General features: G+C 39.8%; 1 protein-coding gene across 3 annotated transcripts in view; it reads right to left on the reverse strand.

Annotated features, from left to right (window-relative positions):
• The window catches only part of NAA15 (N-alpha-acetyltransferase 15, NatA auxiliary subunit), a 75931-nt gene extending 58023 nt beyond the window's left edge, over positions 1-17908 (reverse strand). For 2 of the 3 annotated variants that reach the window (XM_067735057.1, XM_067735056.1), the window contains exon 1: positions 17516-17906. In XM_067735057.1, the coding sequence (XP_067591158.1) occupies positions 17516-17569 (54 nt within the window). In that variant the 5' untranslated portion in view covers positions 17570-17906. Of the gene's footprint in view, positions 1-17515 lie in introns of all 3 variants that reach the window. The other variant, XR_010942848.1, reaches the window with a different exon arrangement.
• Positions 17909-22088: the final 4180 nt, after the last annotated feature.

Consider the following 22088-nt stretch of genomic DNA (forward strand, 5'->3'; position numbering starts at 1 on the left):
GTGCAGGATTGTGAACCATGGGTTGAGGGGACATGATACACTTGGTAATGTCACTGTTTTACAGATTATAGCACAGGGAGAAGGATCCGAAGCAGAGCACAACAGTCCACAGAGTTGAAGAAACAAAGATTGAAGGTCAAGGAGGCTGAGGTACTCTGCAAGGCAGAGTACTGCAAGTGATGGAACTATTCAGAAAAAGACATCCAAAAATCTGCATGGGGTCCTTGCGCATCTGTTGCCAGAGATTACAAACCTAGTTAGTGGCAACATTCCTAGTCAGTGTTGGCGGGCCTAACAGTCTAGGTCCTCTGAGTCCCAGTTAAGAGCTCTTTCCATCACATACAGAAATTTTATTACATTTTATTAACATAAATATTATTAAAGCCAAGAGTTTTCATCTTTTAACAGATTTTCTAACCAACAAATTCAACTTTTATCTCATCTTTTGTTCCTTTGCTTACTCAGTACTATAATTAAATAGGCAATAAAAATGCCAAAAATAAGGTGACAAAAATGAACACACACAGATTAACCAATTTGATAATTCCCCCAAATAACTGAGTTTACCAAATGAAAATGAAAAACCGAACTCCACTTTCTTTTAATGAGATAATAATACTATAGCATTTAGTTTTTTATTTTATCAAACTTCAGAAAAGTAATTAAGTTTCAGTTCCTAATGATTATGCTCCTAATTAATGAAATCTGGCGGCTGCCCATATTGAAATTATACTCAATGCCACTAACCCAATTATCTTCTGTCAAGGTGACCCATAAAAATAATTGAGAATGGCATACCATTCAGTGTGCATTTAAGGAAACAGACCTCAATCTCTTTTTTCCCTAAAAGCACTACTCCTACAACAGGTCACTCATAACAAATGAGAGTAGTATTCTCACAGTTTAATGGAAAAAGTAACAGCAAACATTCAATTTACTTTACCCCAAAAAATTTCCTTGACACTTCTGCTCTTGCCCAAAGATAAACTCTAGTAGCATACAGGGTTTACAAGAAAAATAGGAAGTAGTGTATCATATTCAACAATTTCTTTCCTCCAAACATAAAAGGCCAGATCTATGTATAATTCAGCTTTAACACAGGTTTATGTCTAATCAAAATGGAATCTTATAAAAGCAGTCTTAAAGTATAACAGAAGATATAATCATAAGGAGTCCTGTTTTGAACCATTCAAAAGGCGTAAATGTACAAAATGAAAAAAATAATTTGCTTGTTTTTAAAACTCCCATGTAACGCTATCACTGAAGTTCATTCTACAGAATCATGGGAATAAAGCTACCATGATAAGATTCTTTTTTTTGTTTTGTTTTGTTTTGTTTTTTGTTTTGCGGCTCCGGACGCGCAGGCCCAGCAGCCATGGCTCACGGGCCCAGCCGCTCCGTGGCATGCGGGATCCTCCCGGACCGGACCGGGGCACAAACCCGTGTCCCCTGCATGGGCAGGTGGACTCCCAACCACTGCGCCACCAGGGAAGCCCTCTTTTTTTTTTTAAACCATAAGATACTTAATGCTGCTTTAATCAAACCCGTAGACTTAAAGAAAAGTTTTAGAGAATTTACTTTTATTTAGGTTAAGAGAGATGCAAATACTACATACAGTATACTTTGAGTAAAGGTTTCACATCAATTCATTTAAAACAGGCTTTGTAAAACAACATTGTGGGCAGACATGTTAAGTTCTCCATAGTAGAATCATAAAATTAAATAAAAATACATGTCTATAATCCCATCTCTGAAATTCTTGTATTTGGGGAGTTCTTGAAATTTCAGAATTATAAATAAATGGTTCCCTTGGTATGGAATGAATGCCATAGTATTCTGTTTGTCATCTTGCCTGTAACATGAACAAATGTTAATTCAAGATTAAACATAATAGTTTCAAAAATATTAGAATATTGTAGACTGTTAGCTTTCATTAGCAGCTAAATTTTAAAATATTAACAGTGTGCTACAGAAACAGTAAAGCAAAACAGGATGTAACTCAAACAGAATGAACTGTTCAAATCCTGTGTGCTAAACGCTGGCACCATACACTGAGACTCCTGCTTCTAAAATGTCTAGGAATAACTGACACCAGCTCGTGCTCCTGCCAAGCATAAAACTGGTTAAGTAAATATGAAATAATTATTTTCAGCCATTGGACAAGAACCAACACAGGACTGTGCTCTCAGAAGGGAAACAAGGTAAATCCCAAGAAAATCTTTTTTTTTTTTTGCCTACAGGCATTTTCCAGACTGCAGAATAGAGAGGAGGAACACAAGTAGAACATGCCATTCTTACTAACCTAAACAGATATCTGAGACAGAAAATGCATGAAGAGCTGACATTTATGGAGCAGGGTATTAGAAAGAACTGTACAGAGATGAAATTTCAGAAATCTGTACAAGAGTTTTGGTCAAATATTAAACTGATCAGGTACACTGCAGAATTCTACTCAAGTTGGCCAAGAACAACTACCAAGTAGCAGGAGCTGAACAACTATGGATGCTTGTACATGGCTGGGAGATATCTGAGTTCCAAACATCCAGTTAGAGACTTCATTAAACACTCCAGGATTCATCCGAGACCCAGAAATGCCACACCTTGGGAATAAGGATAATCTAGAGCCACTTTTATTAAAGCTTAAAAACAAGAACAAGCTGATGCACAAGCAAATTAACCATCTGCCAAAACAAAACTCTATTACAAAGGACAACAAGATCCAGATACTCAATATCCTAGTGTCTATAATACACATTACAGAAAAACAAAATTAGAAATGTGAAGAAACAGGAAATTGTGACCCATGACCTACGGAAAAAAAGTAATCAACAAAAACAGATTCAGAAATAATGACAGAAGTAGCAGACAGACTTTAAAACAGTAACTATTAAGTAATTTTAAAAGATTGAAAGGAAAACATGAAATAATCAGAAAACAAACAGGAAATCTCAATAGAGAAATGGAAACTATTAAACCCACAGAACCAAGAATCTCAACAAACTCCAAGCAGGATCAACTAAAAAAAAAAGAAAACAACAAAACAAAACAGCAAACAAAAAAAGAGGCACATCACAATCCAAATGCTAAAAAATAAGGACAAAAGAGAAAATTATAAAAGTAGTCAGAAAAAAGCCTGTATTCTAAAAGGTCTCCAATTATCATATCAGCTTCCACCTTAAGAAAGTAGAAAAATAAGAGCAAATTAAACTCAACATAAGCAGGAGAAACAAAAGAAAAAACAAACAATGAAATAGAAAAGAGAAAAATAAAGGAAATCAGTGAAACCAAAATCTGGTTCTTTGAGAAGATCAATAAAACTGATAGGGCTTCCCTGGTGGCGAAGTGGTTGAGAGTCCGCCTGCCAATGCAGGGGACACGGGTTCGTGCCCCGGTCCGGGAGGATCCCTCATGCCACGGAGCAGGTGGGCCCATGAGCCATGGCCTGTGTTCCACAACGGGAGAGGCCACAACAGTGAGAGGCCCGCGTACCGCCAAAAAAAAAAATTTATTAACTTACTAGGAGCCTGGCTAGCACTTAGTAGTGCCAGTGTACTGGAACTACTTTTAGCAGTCCTACTTCTGTGGAGCAGACAGGTATGGAGAAAGGGCACCTACAGTCTTTAGACTCAGAGCTATAGCTATTTAACGTTTTAATTAGCTAATATTAAATAAAATTTAAAATTCTTCAGTAAAGCTCCTCAGTCACACTACCCACATCTCAGGTGCTCAATAGCCACATGTGACTAATGGCTAACATATGGAAATTCAGATGCAGAACGTTTCCATCATCACAAGAAATTCTATTGGACAACGCTGCTCTAGAGTCTACAGTTCAAATCTTAGAAAACACTTAGACAGGTTTGCATCACTGGCTTAATTAAACTTATTAGAGCCTCAACTGTGTCACCTGCAAAATGTGGACATTAACAACCTTGCAGGGTTAAGGTGAGAATTAAATACAAATGTATATAAAGAACCTGAGCAAGCTAAACAAAGCACCACGGTAACAGTTACAGCTTAAAATATTTAGACCCAACACAGTTTGACTGATTATAGAGAAATCTGAAAGCAGAAACTGAATTAAAATATACAATCAAGAGGAACAAGGTGTCTATTCTGAGATGGTGTAAATGTTCTACATCTTAAAAGGGGCATAGGCTGTACTGCTTTATGACTTGTCAAAATTAAAAGAACAGTATGCTCAAGACAACTAATAGAACAGTACACTCAAAACGTGTGCATTTCACTGTAGGTAATTATACTTTAAATTTTTAAATGTTTTTTGAGAAGAAAACATAGGAATGCTGAAAAACTACCTTTATCCTCCCTTTCCTTTAATTCTTTTAGTTGGAGCTTCCATTTGCAGACAATATGCTAGCCTTTTATATCATACAATTTCTGTCAAACTATTACAACCATGAAAACAAATCTTAAGAATGATTTTTCCCCCTCCTAGTTTTATACTATTTAAAAAAAATAAGTTTGTCTTAATTCTATAGTAAACTTCATCTGGTGCAAGGGGTCACACAGCTCTTGTTGGTACCAGTTCGCTCTACTGAAATGTTTTTAGCTATATTGAGCCAAACTCTATCACCCTCTAATTTCTGTTTACTGATTCTAGCTCTTAAGACTTCAGTTTTCTCTTATTCAAGCTAAGCATCTTTGTAATTTTAGCTGTTCCTTATATGAAAGTTTTAAGTCCTTTGACCTTTTGTGCCACCCTCAGAAGTCGATACAGTATTGTTCCCATACTTGTATATTTTACAAAACTAGTAAAATTTCAAAAAACTTAGACAATTTAAATGGGGTTGGGGACTTCCCTGGTGGCGCAGTGGTTAAGAAGCCACCTGCCAATGCAGGGGACACGAGTTCAATCCCTGGTCCGGGAAGATCCCACATGCCGCGGAGCAACTAAGCCTGTGCGCCACAACTACTGAGCCTGCACTCTAGAGCCCGTGGGCCACAACTACTGAGCCCGCACGCCTAGAGCCCGTGCTCCACAACAAGAGAAGCCACTGCAATGAGAAGCCCTCGCACCGCAACAAAGAGTAGCTCCCGCTTGCTGCAACTAGAGAAAGGCAGTGCACAGCAACAAAGACCCAACGCAGCCAAAATATAAATAAGTAAATTTATTTTAAAAACGGGGTTGCTTAATTTTTATTTTTCAAAATAAACAATCTTTTTAAAATCTGTCAGTATTTCACAAAACAAAAGGCACTTCAAAAATTTAAAGTAACAAGTACATAGTCTCAGAACAAAAGACAAGAAAGGTCTGTGGGAATTTTACACCAGTATTTTTGAGGTGTGCCAGCATTACGGAGTCGTTGGTCTTTATCTCTGCTAGTTTTGGGTCCAGAAGCTAAAATTACAGATGAGGTCTTACTAGCCACAGAACTGAATGTGACAATCACCATCTGCTTTCTGGATACTAAAATCCTGTTAATGCATTATAAAACGTGCCAGACTTCTCTTACCTTTCTTTTTTTTTCCCCCCAGCATTAAATTATGTCACTTGAGAAAAGAAAAGTGAAGCAAAATTTAGGATTCCTGCTTAATATGAGTAGAACTCTGCTATGAACTCTGATTGCTTAGGGATAGGACAAAATTCAATAAAACTCAAGGTATATACATATGATTGAGAGTCAGCTATTTAATAGAACCTCATAATTATTTCAATGATAAATAATCCCAAAGAGTTTAAAGAAAACAATGGAGTGGTCATGGGGACACAGCAACAAAAGTATAAGCAATTACCCAATTATATAAAACCTGAACTGCAAATTATCTTAAAGCAAGCACTATTATTTTCAAGCATAACACATAAAACCAGAAATGAATTATTTACAGGATAATGGCTGCCCCCTAATTTCTAAACATTACACATATCCTCAGAAAAACAGGTTGGGGCTTCCCTGGTGGTGCAGTGGTTAAGGATCCACCTGCCAATGCAAGGGACACAGGTTCTAGCCCTGGTCCGGGAAGATCCCACTTGCCGCAGAGCAACTAAGCCCGTGTGCCACAACTACTGAACCTGCGCGCCTAGAGCCCATGCTCTGCAACGAGAAGCCACTGCAATGAGAAGCCCGCGCACCTCAACGAAGAGTAGCCCCCGCTCTCCTCAGCTAGAGAAAGCCCGCATGCAGCAAGAAAGATCTAACTCAACCTAAATAAATAAATAAATAAGTTAATTTTAAAAAAGAAAACAAAAAACCATACAGGCCAAGAAAGGAAGCAAATAAAATCACCCAGAGCATTACAAAGAGATAAGACAACTAAAAACTCTAATTTACATGTAATTGCATAAACACTGAAGACCAGAAGTCCCATGTTCCAATGGGAACTGTCCAAAAGAAGAATACAGCAGCGTCCTCGTGGTGAGTGAATGGGTAATATTCAGGATTCATCCAAGTTCACCCAAGCCAGAGGTCAAAAGGAAGTACTGAGAAACATGATGGACGAGAGCAATGGCTACTGAGGAGTCAAAATGTAGCGGCTCAGAAAGTCTTTAAGACCAAAGGTGGCAGTTTTAGTAAGGCATAGCTTTGGAGAAGGAGACACCTTAGAAGGAGAAAGTATCACTTGAAGGTTTGATGGAGAGGGCAGCACTGAAGATCAAGGCCTTATTGAACCAATACAGAGCAATGTGGGACAGGGGACTTATTTTAAAAACTGCATTTGACTGTAGCAACAAAGAGGGTACTCTTGAACTAAGAGACTGAAGAAACCACCCAGCCTCACCCCAAAATAAAATTGTCTATATTGCTGGTGCAGTAAAACCCATCACAAATAACCTGAACAGAAAAAAGAACCCAGCGTTCATGCCAAGTTACTTACATAGTATTTTTAAAAGTGAAAGATTTGGGCAGATGAAAACACACCAAAAACCAAAGCGATAACACAGAGGAAAGATTCAACACTCCATCACAAATTAGAAATAAATAACAAATGAAGACATAAAAGAACACCTCAAATCCAATATTCAAAATTTTAAAGAGCAAACAAGTTTTAAAATAGGAACAAACTAAAAAAACAGAAAAGAAACAAAATCATCACAGAAATGAAGACTAAATTACAAGATGTATGATCTAAAAAGATAGAAAATAAGATTTCTCAAGCAAATGAATAACAGAGAAAAGAATTGAAGGAAACATAATATAAAAGAGATGCAAAGATCACTGAAGAATGAAACAACTGACCAGAACTAATATTCAAAACTGTAATTCTTGACTCAAAAGAAAACATCAATCTACAATCTGAAACCACAAGGGAAAATTTACCCACAATAGTCAACACAGAGACATACCTCAGTAAAACAATTCAATTTTACAGATAAGAAAAATTCAAGTCTTCGAAAAGAAAGACCAAGTCATCAACAAAGAAAAGAAAATCAGGTTGGCATCAGCAACATATAAGCAAGACAACAGGGGGGCAATTATTTTCAAGAAATATAAGAAGATGTGAATCAAGGATTTTAAACCCAGCCAAGCTGTCCTTCAAACATCAAGACACTAGGAAAACACTTTTAACATCTAAGACCTTAAGAGATTTCCACAAGGACTGTTGAGGAATCTATACTAGACAATAAGCTTCATCCAACCAAGAGATGACTGGGAAAACTTCAGAAAAAGGTCTGCTGTTTAATATTAACTACATTTAATTGTAGAATTAAATCTAAAACAAAGGTATTGATGCGGGTAGAATAGTACATAAAATGGCATGCTCTCACAAAGTAAAAATAACTTCAAAAAGTCAGAGGAAAAGAGACTAGAAAAAAAATTAAGTAGAATAAGCTCATTCACTGCCTCACACATAAGAAAATGGATTTACCGCCTGCCAATGCAGGGGACACAGGTTTGATCCCTGGTCCAGGAAGATCCCACATGCTGCAGACCAACTAAGCCCGTGAGTCACAACTACAGAGCCTGCACTTTAGAGCCCATAACCCATAACTATTGAAGCCTGCGTGCCTTGATCCCGTGCTCCGCAACAAGAGAAGCCACCGCCATGAGAAGTCTGTGCACTGCAATGAAGAGTAGCCCCCGCTCGCCACAACTAGAGAAAACCCGCTTACAGCAATGAAGACCCAACACAGCCAAAAAAAAAAAAAAAAAGCTTCATGACATTGAATATGGCAGTGATTTCTTAGATGTGACTCCAAAGGCACAGAAAACAAAAGAAAAAAGAGAAAAAGTAGACTTCATGAAAATTTAAAAATTTTGTGCAGCAAAAGATGACACACAGGGACTTCCCTGGTGGTCCGGTGGTTAAAACTCCACGCTCCCAATGCACGGAGCATGGGTTCGATCCCTGGTTGGGGAACCGGGATCCCGCATGCCTATGAGGTGCAGTAAATAAATAAATAAACAAACGAACAAACAGGCCTGGGGGGAAAAAAAGACTACACACAGATGGAAGAAAATAGCTGCAAGTCATTCGATAGCCAGTAAATAGAGAGAAATCTTACAACTCAACAACAAACAACCCAATTAAAAAATGGGCAAGGACTTAATTAGACATTTCTCCAAAGACAGCATACAGATGGCCAATAAGCACATGAAAAGACAATCAACATCACTAATCATTAGGAAAACGAAAATCAAAATTGCGATAGGATACTATTTCATGGTCACTAGTATGGCTATTATGAAACAAAAACGAAAACAGTAGTGTTGGCAAGAATGTAGAGAAACTGGAACCCCTGTGCATTGCTGGGAACCACTATGGAAAACGGTATGGTATGCCTCAAGAATTACCATATGACCCAGCAATCTGCTTCTTGGTATATACCCAAAGGCACGGAAAGCAGGGTCTTGAAGAGAGATTTGTACACCCACGTTCATAGCAGCATTATTCCCAATGGCTAAAATGTGGAGGTAACCCAAATGTCCATTGAAAGATGAATAGATAAACAAAAAGTGGTATGTAAATACAACAGAACTTTATTCAGCCTTAAAAAAGAAGGAAATTCTGACACCTGCTACAACATGGATGAACCTTGAGGATACTGTGCTGAGTGAAATAAGCCCGTCACATAAAGACACATGCTGTATGATCCCACTCCCATGCAGTTCCTAGAGGAGCCAAACCCACAGAGACAGAAAGCAGATGGTGGGTGCCAGGGGCTGGAGGAGAGGTGGTGATGGGGGAGTTGTTCAATGGGTGCAGAGTTTCAGTTTGGGAAGATGAAAAAGTTCTGGAGATGGACGGGGTTGATGGTTGCACAATGATGTGAATGTGCTTATTAATGCCACTGAACTGAACACTTAAAAAATGGCTAAGATGGTAAATTTCATATTATGCATATTTCACCATAATTTTTAAAAATGGGGGGGGAAAAGAAAATGGATTATTTTATAGGTGACAAATAAAATAATAGCATAAAATTCACAATCACAGCATAAAATTCCCTCCCCTCCACACCCTAAGTAAGAAAAAAAGAGGACTAAAGGAATTTTTTTTGGCCACGCCACGTGGCTTGAAGCATCTTAGTTCCCTGACCGGGGATCAAACCCGGGCCCACGGCAGTAAAAGCGCCGAATCCTAACCACTGGACCTCCGGGGAATTCCCAGGAATTTTTAAAGGTATAAACATAAAAGTTTATAAAACATAAAACTGATTAAAACAAAAATATAAACCTTCCTAAATAACAAAAAATATACAAAAGCTAAATAATAATATTAAACAGAATACAAAGCATAACATAAAACCAAGATGAGATCAATTCAATGAAAAAGCTAACGTCCTTAACAGACTACACCTGTAACAGATGTTTACTAATACATATGCTTTACCATTTACCAAGGACTTTTATACATATCTCACTACCTGACCAGTGAGGTAGGTCAGAAAAGTACTGTTTCTCTCTTTACTCAAATTTACAAACTAAGGCTTAAAAAACATGAAAGATAAAGTAAAGCAAAGTCAGGATTAAAACCCATCATCTATTTTTCTTTCCACACCAGGCTTCCCCCATTGAGCATCAAAACTGTTTCAAAATACAAATTGAAGAAACGTATAATATTTTATTTCCTGCTTTAAAAGTGTTACTTAGCCACCCCACAAAAATCTTTAGAATGAATTAGTCTGAAACTTTTGATACTCTGGGTACAAAGCTTCTTCTAACAAAGAAAATGTTTGAAGTTTAAGTCTCCTTAATGGCAGTGGCAACTAAGTTGCCAAAGAATGTGACACTATCTCAGATACTAGATGCAAGATTAGACACACTTCAGGGGACTTCCCTGGTGGCGCAGTGCATAAGACTCTGCACTCCCAATGCAGGGGGCCCAGGCTGGATCCCTGGTCAGGGAACTAGATCCCACATGCATGCCACAACTAAGGAGTCCACGTGCCACAACTAAGGAGCCCTGGAGCTGGAACTAAGGAGCCCACCTGCTGTAACTAAGACCTGGTGCAACCAAAATTTAAGAAAATAATAACAGACACACTTCAGAGTGAGGGAAGAGCTACCCAGACCCAGGCTGTTTGACCTCTAAGTAAGTTCAGGTATGGCCAGTTCCCTACAATACTAGTTTTGAAAACACGTATTTGCTCCCACACGATTGATAATTTGACATTTTGAACATACTAAATTTCAAGTTTGCTTCTGTGGGATCTGTCCACCAGAAATACTAGATGAACACAGAAAACTGCACCCAGCTGAAACGAGCTGCATAGGCACGCACAACACAGACACACACCTCAAACATCAAAACTCCCTCAGTTCACCTTGTGGGTTATGAGGTGTTACAACTTTCTCTCAGATTTAAGATAACTTTCCTTCCATCACTTCATAATAATTCACCAGCTGCAATCCTTCTGACACCTACCTCTACAAGCAAACTTCAGGTCTTTTCCAAGGTAAAAGGCAGTATTTACATTAGAGTATTTCCATATTGGTTAGCCATTTTACATATGTAAAACTGTGCTATCATTTCTATTAGGTTCTTACCTTGGTTCCTAATTTGGCATCAATGAAGTTTTTAAGTGTTGTGCAGACTCCACTTTCCCCACAAGCCCTGTGGGTTTTATTACCTGATTTTGCATAGTGCACTGACTTTTAGGAACCCGTATGTTCTGATATAGCACAACTGACTGCATATAAAGCAATCAGAAATATACTTTAGACAATGTAATCGTAAGTATTGCCTATACTTATTACCATTTCCTCAAAGGAGTAATGCAAGGTTTATATCAGCTAGTGTGGAAAAAAAGCCTGACATAGAATCTGGCTCAAAATAGACAATCAATAAACATCAGTTTACTTCATTTCCCTCTTCTTAAAGATTCTGACTCAGTTCCCAAGCACTGATAACCAAAGGTGATCTTGTAATCTTCAATGAGATCTCTCTGAAAAAAAGGGTACCATATATTAAGTGAAAGCCATTAACATAAGGGGAAACATTTTTTTTCTTAAATCAGAACCACCACCATGTGTGGAAGTACACAACCAGCCTGGAGGGGTTTTTTTCCCCCTATAGAATATAGGTCTATATTCTTTTTTTTTAAACACATGGGCATACTTTTTTTTTTTTTTGGCTGCGCTCATGCTTTCTCTAGTTGTGGTGCGCGGGCTTCTCATTGTGGTGGCTTCTCTTGTTGCGGAGCATGGGCTCTAGGAGCGTGGGCTTCAGTAGTTGTGGCTCGCGGGCTCTAGAGCGCAGGCTCAGTAGTTGTGGCTCACGGGCTTAGCTGCTCTGCGGCATGTGGGATCTTCCCAGACCAGGGATCGAAACCGTGTTCCCTGCATGGGCAGGCGGACTCTTAACCACTGCGCCACCAGGTAAGTCTCTTAGGTCTATATTCTTAAAAGCAAACTTTCATCTCTCCTTTTATACACGATCAGATAAAACAACTCTTACAGATTACACAGAGAAATGCTTATATAATCTCCTCTATAATAAAAACAAACAATCTTTAAGATTAAAATTATCACTGAGGGCTTCCCTGGTGGAGCAGTGGTTGAGAGTCCACCTGCCGATGCAGGGGACACGGGTTCGTGCCCCGGTCCGGGAAGATCCCACATGCTGCGAAGCGGCTAGGCCAGTGAGCCATGGCCGCTGGGCCTGCGCGTCCGGAGCCTGTGCTCCACAACGGGAGAGGCCACAACAGTGAGAGGCCCGCGTACTGCAGGAAAAAAAAAAAAATATATATATATATATATATATCACTCGCTTCAAATAAGATTATAATTTCCCCAGTAGGTTTTAGTAGAAATTTCAAATGATCTCAACTGAAAATGTGTTCCTATTATACTTACCAAAGAAAATCTCAGTGGAATAGAGCATATCAGATAACAAAAACATTAACCTCTCCATCATTTATTTCTATATCGCAATTTATATTTCACTTTTAAATAGACAAAAAGATTGCTTTTATTAAATTAAAATTTTATGGAATTATTTTAGTTCCAAATTAAGTAGTAAAGATACAATTCATATCTTACCTAAAGGGGAAAAACCACATGCAACAAGTTAAACTCGTTTTTTTTTATGTTACAACTTCAATACAAGTTTGTACAGCGTGCATCATAAAACAGCTTAAATGTAAATGTACAGCCAACATTCCAGGGAAATTCCCAGAAGTCAAGAATACAGTCACAGGACTTCCCTGGTGTCCACAACTACCGAGCCTGCGCTCTAGAGGCTGCAAGCCACAACTACTGAGCCCGCGTGCCACTACTATTAAAGCCTGTGCACCTAGAGCCCGTGCTCCGCAACAAGAGAAGCCCACGCACCGCAATGAAGAGTAGCCCCTGCTCGTCGCAACTAGAGAAAGCCCCCGCGCAGCAATGAAGACCCAACGCAGCCAAAAATAAATAAATAAAATTAATTAAGGAAAAAAGAATACAGTCACAGCAAAAATTGCCTCCCCTCCACATCCTAATATATATACTAACAACCATCACTCTTTTAAATCTCTTCACTTGTCCTTCTTACCATCAGCACTGGCAACTGACATTATTTCTAAAACCATTTTTCACTAAGAATCTTAAGTTTTTCTCTCTTCAATAGGGCTACTGCCTACAAATAGAGAGCAAAGTTGTATTTAGATGTGGCTGCTGAGGGTTGGCTACAGTCACTGATTAGTTAAGTGGCTTGCTCTGCAACACCAGCTTCCCAGCACACCTTTCCCAAATTCCAAGAATTCAATTTGATCTTTAAATTTTCTAAAAAACACTCACAAAGCAACTCTAAATTACAAATGTTCTCCCTTCTAACATGTTATATTCCTGTCTCATCATATCATATACACTGGTCCTCACCCCTGACTTTGTGTCAGAATCAGTTTTAGAGCTGTATGAAACTACAGATGACTGAGCTTTACTGCCTGATACAACAGGCTCCTCATGACAAACAGCCTCGTTTAATCCAGATACCATTTCTCCTCCAATTCTAACACAACCAAAAAAGAAACAATAAAAATTTCCTCTTATGCTTCTGTGATGGGAAAAAGACCATGTAAACAAACCTAATACCATGATTCATTAATAAATGAAACTTCCAAGGTCTCACCGGGTAATACAGGTTCTGCCTGATACCCTACAATTACCTCATATAACAATGTATTCTACAATGCCAAGGCCCAGCTTAACTAACTCCCTTCTCCAAACGTCTTTATGCAAGCACAAAATCCAAAGATTACAATTTCTCTTTCCTGCCCTATAGTCACTGTCTTAACACTGATTTTATGCAAAAATATTTCTTGAATACGTATCATGGTACGTTATTCTAACTCATGGGGGTATAGCAATTAACAGAACAAAATCCCTATCCTCATAAAACCTACGTTTTAATTATGGTAGACATGTGATAAATTACTTGTATACATATGTCAGATGATGATAAGTGATGAGAAAAATAAAGCGAGGAAGAAAGTAAGAAGGTTGAGCTGAAGAGGACTTCTGGTCAAGGAAGACCTCAATATAACATTTAGAGGACATCTGAGCAGAATTCTAAAAGAAATAAGAGAAGAAATGAACTATGCCGTTATCTGGGGGAGAAAATTCTGAACAAACAGTCCTTTGCATATGATCCCTTCTATAACCTAGCTTTTTATGTCCAAAAGCACTTTTTTGAACAAAGAAAATATATTTGAATCAATGCTAAGAAATGCATTATCAGAAGCAGAAATACTAAAGGAAATTAGAATGCACACTAAACAAAGAGATCCCTTCTGTTAAAGCTGGTTGGCCAGTAGCTCTCCTGTCCACCAATCATACAGGGCACCACGTCTGCCTCTGTGGAAACTGCTTTTAACCAGTCTTCAAAGTAATACTTGGGATGGCAACTCTATACCATCAAATAACTTAGTTTGTGTAATCCCCAATAATGGCCAAGACTGCAAGGCTTTGAAATACTTGCATAATCAAACGTTAAATTCAGTTCCCTATTAGCTTTTGTCTGCTTCTCTGCACATATCATGTTGTCTATTACAAGTGAAAACTAAACTGTAGTCATTCATTTTTTTTTTACCAGAATATTCTATTCTAGAAATAATCTGCACAAACAAGTATTTTAATCTACTTTTAACCTAAAAGAATCATGTCTTGAACATTTCAGGTTTCTAACACAATAAAGCATTTAAAAATATATATCCTTTGTCAATTTATATAAAAACATATACTTCTGTGTTCGTTCATACTATATCCATTCCAGAAAGGATTTAGGATAGAAATCTAAAACAAAACAAACAAATCAGTGAATTTGCCACATTATCAGATTTTTATTCTCATAAGATTCTTTACAGACTTTTAAAAAAAAGTATTTTGTGAGTTTCATAAGAATGTAGTGTATTTACATTATATCAAAATTGCATTTTGTTTTCTAATTCACTTCTTTTTTTATTAAGATTTTTTTTGATGTGGACCTTTTTTTTTTTAAAGTCTTTATTGAATGTGCTACAACACTGCCTCTGCTTTATGCCTTTGCTTCCTGGCCGCGAGGCCTGTGGGATCCTAGCACCCCTGACCAGGGATCGAACCCACACCCCCTGCACTGGAAGGCGAAGTCTCAACCACTGGACTGCCAGGGAAGTCCCTCTAATTCACTTTTAAACAAATTTATTCTAGTTCAAACATTTGATTACCTACTGTATACAGAAGAAAGGGGACTTCAGAGCAGGTAAAACTTTGTTTCCATTTTTTATTTTTTCTTTGTTATATTCTAAACACATGCAGTATGCGTAAAAGTATATTAAGACCAATTTCAAGGTCACTTTCCTTACTCGGCTGCAAAACTATTATTGTCACATAGAAACTAAAGTCAGCTGACCTTCCTATGCACATATGGAAATCTACTTGTTAACAATTCCTAATTTTAATTTCATCTGCAACTAAGTCCAACCTAAGTATCATTAACTGTAGAAACAGCACTTTTTCCAAAAGCAATAAATAACATGAAATAATTTACCTACAACATTTGTAGGTACCTACAATATGTGTAGCCACCTAACAATTACTACAACTCCTTTTACCTAACAAAGAACTAGGCAGGTGTGGTTTAAGTGCCGTGGAAAAAAAAAAGTTTCAGGACTTCCCTGGTGGTGCAGTGGTTAAGAACCCGTCTGCCCATGCAGGGGACACGGGTTCGAGCCCTGGTCCGGGAAGATCCCACATGCCGTGGAGCAACTAAGCCCATGCGCCACAACTACTGAGCCTGCGCTCTAGAGCCCGTGAGCCACAACTACTGAGCCCTCGTGCCACAACTACTGAAGCCCGCACGCCTAGAGCCCGTGCTCCGCAACAAGAGAAGCCACCGCAATGAGAAGCCCGCGCACCGCAACGAAGAGCAGCCCCCGCTCGCCGCAACTAGAGAAAGCCCGCGTGCAGCAACGAAGACCCAACGCAGCCGAAAAAAAGTTGCATTCCTGACCCTTACACTAGCTGTTAGCCTTAATCTCAGGGTGTTCCTTAATCTTGAGACACCTTGGGACTAAATTAAATTAATTAAAATTAAGAATTCAATTTCTCAATCACACTAGCCATATTTCAAGTGTACAAGAGCCACATGTGGCTAACGGCTATCATAATGGAGAGAACAACTACTCCTTTAAAAGTTGTAAAAGTAAATAAATTGCTGTGGTAGAAAGGTGCTATAGTCCTACCTACACTCCAATTAGTCTTGAAACCAAAAAAAATGGCAATAAGGACTTCAAAGTAACTAAGAGTTAACACCGTATTGGATGCAACTTTCCTATATGTTTCCACACGAACTGACTAAATCTGTAGGCATATGGATATTTTTGTAAAATCAAAGTTAGTTCAGCATGGGTTACTTTCCTTTCTCTAGAAAACCCGGATCCTCAGAGCTGTCACACGTTTCAAACAAATGAAATACATTTAAATTACAAGAGGAAAGAACTAACACTTTCGTACACACACTCCAAATTGGAAGTCTTAAGTCTGGGAAATGCAGTTAATCCTTTCATAAAGAAGTGTCTGCACGAAAGTGGCAACCCACACACTAGATGCCAAACAAAAAACGTGCTACAAAGTATTAATTATAGCACCAAAGCTACAAAGCAGATGTTACAGTGTAAACAGCCCCTCCAAACATCATCGCATTTACGGTTATTAAAAAAAAAAATGCAAACGGCAAAGTGAAATGCAGGGAATTATCGAGCCTGAGCTAGCGTCAAAAAGATCCATTTCACAAGTCCTTATATTCTCTTTTCTCTGCTAATCACTTCTTGCGTCAGTGTTAATACACTTCGGTCTACAAGAAAATCTGTGTCCAGAACTTCTCCGCTGAAAGCTCTTAACTTTCCACTTCCTACTGGACCGCCCCCTCGCAATGGGCCCCACCTCCCAAGGAGGGTGATGTTTCCCGCTCGGAAGCTAAGAAATAAATGTGTCTCCCCTACTCCTGAAAGGAGGTAAAGAGGCCGAGAAGCTGCAGATCTCAGCATTCCTACTGACTCCATCGACGCTGTCGTTTAGAAGCCTTCCTCTCCTCTTCTGAACGCCTTTCTTCCTTCCCTCCTCCCAGGTCATTCAGTGACCCCGAGCCGGGCGGGGACAGGTGACTCCCAAGAGGAGAGGAAGAGGGAGGGACGGACGATGGAGGGAGAGCCGCGCTTGGGCAATGAATGAGCTGTGCCGCATCCGCACCACCTGTTCCTTCCAAGCGTGCCACCCCGGCCTGCCGGCAGGCTTCCCAAACCACCCGGGCCACCTCTCCTACCCGTGTCGCCCGCTTCCCCGCTGAAGGCCAGGCCTCTGTCCCTTTCGCTCAGGGCGCATGAAAACCGGCCGCTTCGAAGCCAGGAGAATGGGGCCTACTCCGGAACAACGGCCTCCGGAGCGTGGGGACGGGAGGAGGAAGCCCGTGGCCCCTGGCGCGCGGGCCCAAGTGAGAACCCCGAGAAGGGGACGAGGCATTGCATTCGGCCTGACTAGGAGCACGAAGGCGGGGTCCCGGGCGGCGGTGGCCGGGTGCCCCTGGACCGAGGTTAGGGGTGACAGGCCCGTGCACCGGCTAAATCCTCCTCACTGCTGGTCCGGAGCCTCCCACTTACCAAGATCCGCTTGAAGAGCGCGTTCTCCTTGGGCGGGAGGCTCACGGCCGGCATCGTTCCGGCTCCTCCCGCTGCTCCCGCCACCGCCGGGCTCGGTCAGTCTGTTTGTCCGACCGCCGCCGCCGCCGCCGTCGTTCCCTGGCTGCTTCAGCCTTGATTGCCCCGATCCACCGCCGCCACCGGTTCTCGGGTGTCACCGCGTCGCCCAACCCAGACACCCCCTTCCCCTCGTAGTCTTTTTTCCCTTCTCACTTAACACTGCCGCCGCCTCCCCCCCCCCACGGGTCTCCGTCGGCGGTTCACGTGGTAACTGAACAGACCGACAGAAGGCAACCAAAATGGCGGACGTGGAGAGCTTTCCCACCCGGGTCACACCTCCTAACACGCAGGCGCGATGACCTCCTTTCCCCACCTCCTCAGTCCTGGAGCTTGCTGGGAAACCTGGAGGCCCGCCCAGGTCCGCGCAGGCCGCGAGGGTCGCGGCAGGCCCCGCCCATCCTTTCGGTTTCTTGTCTCCGAGGCGCCGGGGGAGCGAGGGGAGAGTGGCTAACTGCGGTTCCGACCCCCTCCGCATCAAAAGTAGCGATTCCACTACTTTTTGCTAGATTGGCTTTTCATTCATTGGGTAGACTCTTCCAGTCTGTATAATCATAGTTTGAGCCTGAAGTGCTAAAATCCCGGTGTCCGAAAAGCGGTGTGTTTGATCGTGGACCAAGTGCCTAATCAAGCAGCAGAGGCGGAGGGGAAATGAAAGTTTCACCACAGTGGGGACTTGTAAATAGATCCAGAGAGGATGGGGCTTACCGGAGTCTGAAAAGCGTGAAAGAGTTAACCAAGTAAATGGGCCTGGCTGGGGCATCAGTGATTTACTTTTATTACTTTAAGAGGACCCTGGAAAGGTAGTCAGCCAGATCCGAAGTACCATGTTTGCACTGCCAAAGAAACATCTGAAGGTTAAAGTGTGTGTTTTTATTTCATCGCCGAGTTCATGCAATGCAGTGTTGAGGACTGTATGACTCACCTTGGGTTGTGAAGAATTCAAGGTCACTGACTCCCCTGGAACTCGCTTCAAGCTAGTGCTTAATACTGTGACTCCCCGTCATTAGAAATCCTTAGATCTTAGGAAGCCGAAGAGTATCTGGCAAGGATACTAGAGAACTACTGCAGTAAGCAAGGTCAGACTGATACCTAATAGAGTCTCTTCAAGCCATTTCACTAAAACTCGACAGTAAAACTATTTTAAAAGTGGCATTCTGTTGATGACTACAAATTTTCACATCGTATGAGCCATTTTTATCCTTGATTGTTTTTGATTATCTCTCTCCAGATCCTGAATTCCATCAGTAGTCGCATTCTGTGCATCATGAATCATTATACAATATATGCAGTAGCTTTGATTTTTTAATCATAGTTACACAGATGTTTTACTGTTTTCGGCTTGCTCTTTAATCCTCCATGGAAGGTGTGAGTTGAGTAAGATGTTTCCCAGTGGAAAAATCTGCGACTAATACTTGGGTTTTCTAGCTGCTATCTTGCACGCCCTCTCCTTTTGCCTGGGGCATAAGTAAGATTTTAGAAGTCAGATCCTGGAATTTCTTCAAATTCGGTGATGTCTCTTTAAAAGTTTCATTCAGAAAATTGTATGTACAAGAAACCATTTTTGAGTTTCGAAATACGGCCAGTTTTTTAACTTTAGCTTTAAAAAAAAAAAACTAAGAACAAATTTAGAATTCATAAAACGGCTGTTATTTACTAGTAACCTTCAAACTTCACCGCCCCCAACAGGTCTTTCAACTCTCTGAACTATTAAAAAGTAGAAAAATTGTCTCACTTAAGGTGATAATTTTAGCTTAGCTACTAACTTGGGTTTCCAAATCTCTAGCTTCATATCCAAAAGTCCTTCTGGCAATATTATTTGCTATGTTTTTCTAAATTTCTCCTGTAAATAATATTCTATTTTCACCTTGGGGGAAGAAAATTTCCGGTCTTTGAAACAAATTGTAGTTTCTACCAGAAGCTGAGTAACTGAATAGATGAGCTAGCAAGATAGTTTGGCAAATATGTTCCTTTTGGCTAATGACAAATAAATAACAATCTTTAAGACTCAGTGAATACTAGTCTGATTCAACATTTATGTGAGTTATAAACATCCTAGTTAAAATGCACCTACAGATAGTTGGACCACACAGTCAGTGATTTGATAGCCTGAACTCAATAAAATGTCTACTCTGATAGGTACCACTATTTGACAAATAGCGAGCCCATGTAACGGCTTATGCTTTGAATGACAGCTATGCAGGGAGTTAACATATCCAAGGCTAGGTGTGATGATGGTGATGGTGGTGGTGGTAGTTATTTCATTCATCTTATACCATGTGTTTGCATATCACTTTTGTGATAAATTCACCATAAAGAAATAACTTTGGAAACTTTAATTCTACAAAAGGGGTACATAGAGTGAAATTCCTCCATCTTCATATATGTAAGAGGTTCTCTATTGACACTTCTACATCTTTACATATTTACATTTTCTAGAAACAAACATAAAAGAAATCTATGTATTTGCCACCCAGATTTACAAAATGTTAACCTTTTGTGATTGCTTTTTTTTTTTAATAAAAACTTTCAGATACAGCTATCCCTCTCCAGATTTGAATTTGATGTATAGTATTCTCATGCTTCATAAATCAGTAAACATGTAGGAAGCACTTTTACCTTTTATACTGTTTTCAACTCTGGCTTTACTTTAACCCTTCCCCGGGAGATGTGAGTTGAGTAAGATGTTTCCCAGTGGAAAAATCTGGGACTAAAAATTTGATTTTCCAGCAACATGGATGGAGATTATCATACTAAGTGAAATAAGTCAGACAGAGAAAGACAAATATCATATGATATGCTTTATATGTGGAATATTTTTAAAAAATTATACAAATGAACTTACTTACAAAACAGAAACAGACTCACAGATTTAGAGAACGAACTTAACTACGGTTACCAGGGAGGAAGGGTGGGGGGCAGGGATAGACTGGAAATTTGGGATTGACATGTACACACCTCTATATTTAAAATAGATAACCAGGGCTTCCCTGGTGGCACGGTGGTTAAGAATCTGCCTGCCTATGCAGGGAACACGGGTTTGAGCCCTGGTCGGGGAAGATCCCACATGCCGCGGAGCAACTAAGCCCGTGAGCCACAACTACTGAAGCCTGCATGCCTGGAGTCCGTGCTCTGCAACAAGAGAAGCCACCACAATGAGAAGCCCGCGCACCACAATGAAGAGTAGCCCCCGCTCGCCGCAGCTAGAGAAAGCCCGCGCGCAGCAAGGAAGACCCAGCGCAGCCAAAAATAAATTAAATAAGTAAATTTATTTTTTAAAAAATAAATAAATAAAATAAAATAGATAACCAACAAGGACCTACTGTATAGCACAGGGAACTCTTCTAAATATTCTGTAACAACCTAAATGGGAAAAGAATTTGAAAAAGAATAGATACATGTATATGTAAAAATAAAATAAAAATTTGATTTTCTAGCTGCTAACTAGAAAGGGGGAACCCTCTGCCTGTGTCATTAATAAGGTGTTAGCATTCAGTTTCTGGGGATGCTTAAATGAATGTCACGTAGCAACTTCTACCAAAATATCACAGCTATTAGCTCCTGGCTGAAATTGCTTCATCAGGATTCTTTTCAAGATGGAGTTTCACCTACAGCTGCCTACTCCAAGTGTAGGGTTCCATCAGCTCCAACATGCTGAGAGAAATGTGCTTATACTTCATCACTTTCCCAAAATATACACTGGTAAAAGGATACAGGGGGCAAAAGAACAAAACAGGCTTTTCCAATAGCAGTAGTGAAGTTTAGTAATTTGCCTAATGGTTCTGTATGCTCTGACTAAATGTGGCTTCTGTTCCAACTTGTTGGATTCTAGCAAAAGCTGTGTCAGGATAAACTTCCAAGGGATGGGGTAGAAAGGATATACTACTGACAGGTTGCTGAGTGGACAAGAAGCCAAGAAATTGAGAACCAACAACTGACTCAGCATGTTAGTTGCGTGGTTTGCTTACTTGAGCATGAGTCCAGGAGGCTCAAACTAGGTTACAAACTATAAAGTGACTCACAGTTTAGCAATCTATGTAGCCATCAGTTGCATGTAAAAATGAACCAGAAAACATAGAACGATTATTTTACTTTTTTGGTCAATAACTTTTGGTTAACAATTTTTTTTCAATAACATTGCTAAGGAAAGTATAGAAAGAAAAAGAGATTTGCTAACATTTATTTTGCCCTTAAAATGAACCCAAATGACATTAGGCTTAAAAGATTAAACCTAATTAAAATATGTAAAAATATACATATTTTTACATGGCCTTTACACCTCAGTGTGAATCGAGAATTAAATGCACAAAAAATCTGGTTCAATTGTGAAAAATAAAACCTATTGGTCAGTACAATAGGTTTCAAAGAGATAGGCAAAAGCAAGTTGTTTAAAACCACCAGACATGCTCTAAGCTTCCCAACGACCCTATAGCGTAGGTGTTTTGTTCCAGATATAAAACTGGAGAGCTTAAGTAAT

This window comes from Pseudorca crassidens, chromosome 4 (genome assembly GCF_039906515.1).
Source record: "Pseudorca crassidens isolate mPseCra1 chromosome 4, mPseCra1.hap1, whole genome shotgun sequence".
NCBI lineage: Eukaryota > Metazoa > Chordata > Mammalia > Artiodactyla > Delphinidae > Pseudorca > Pseudorca crassidens.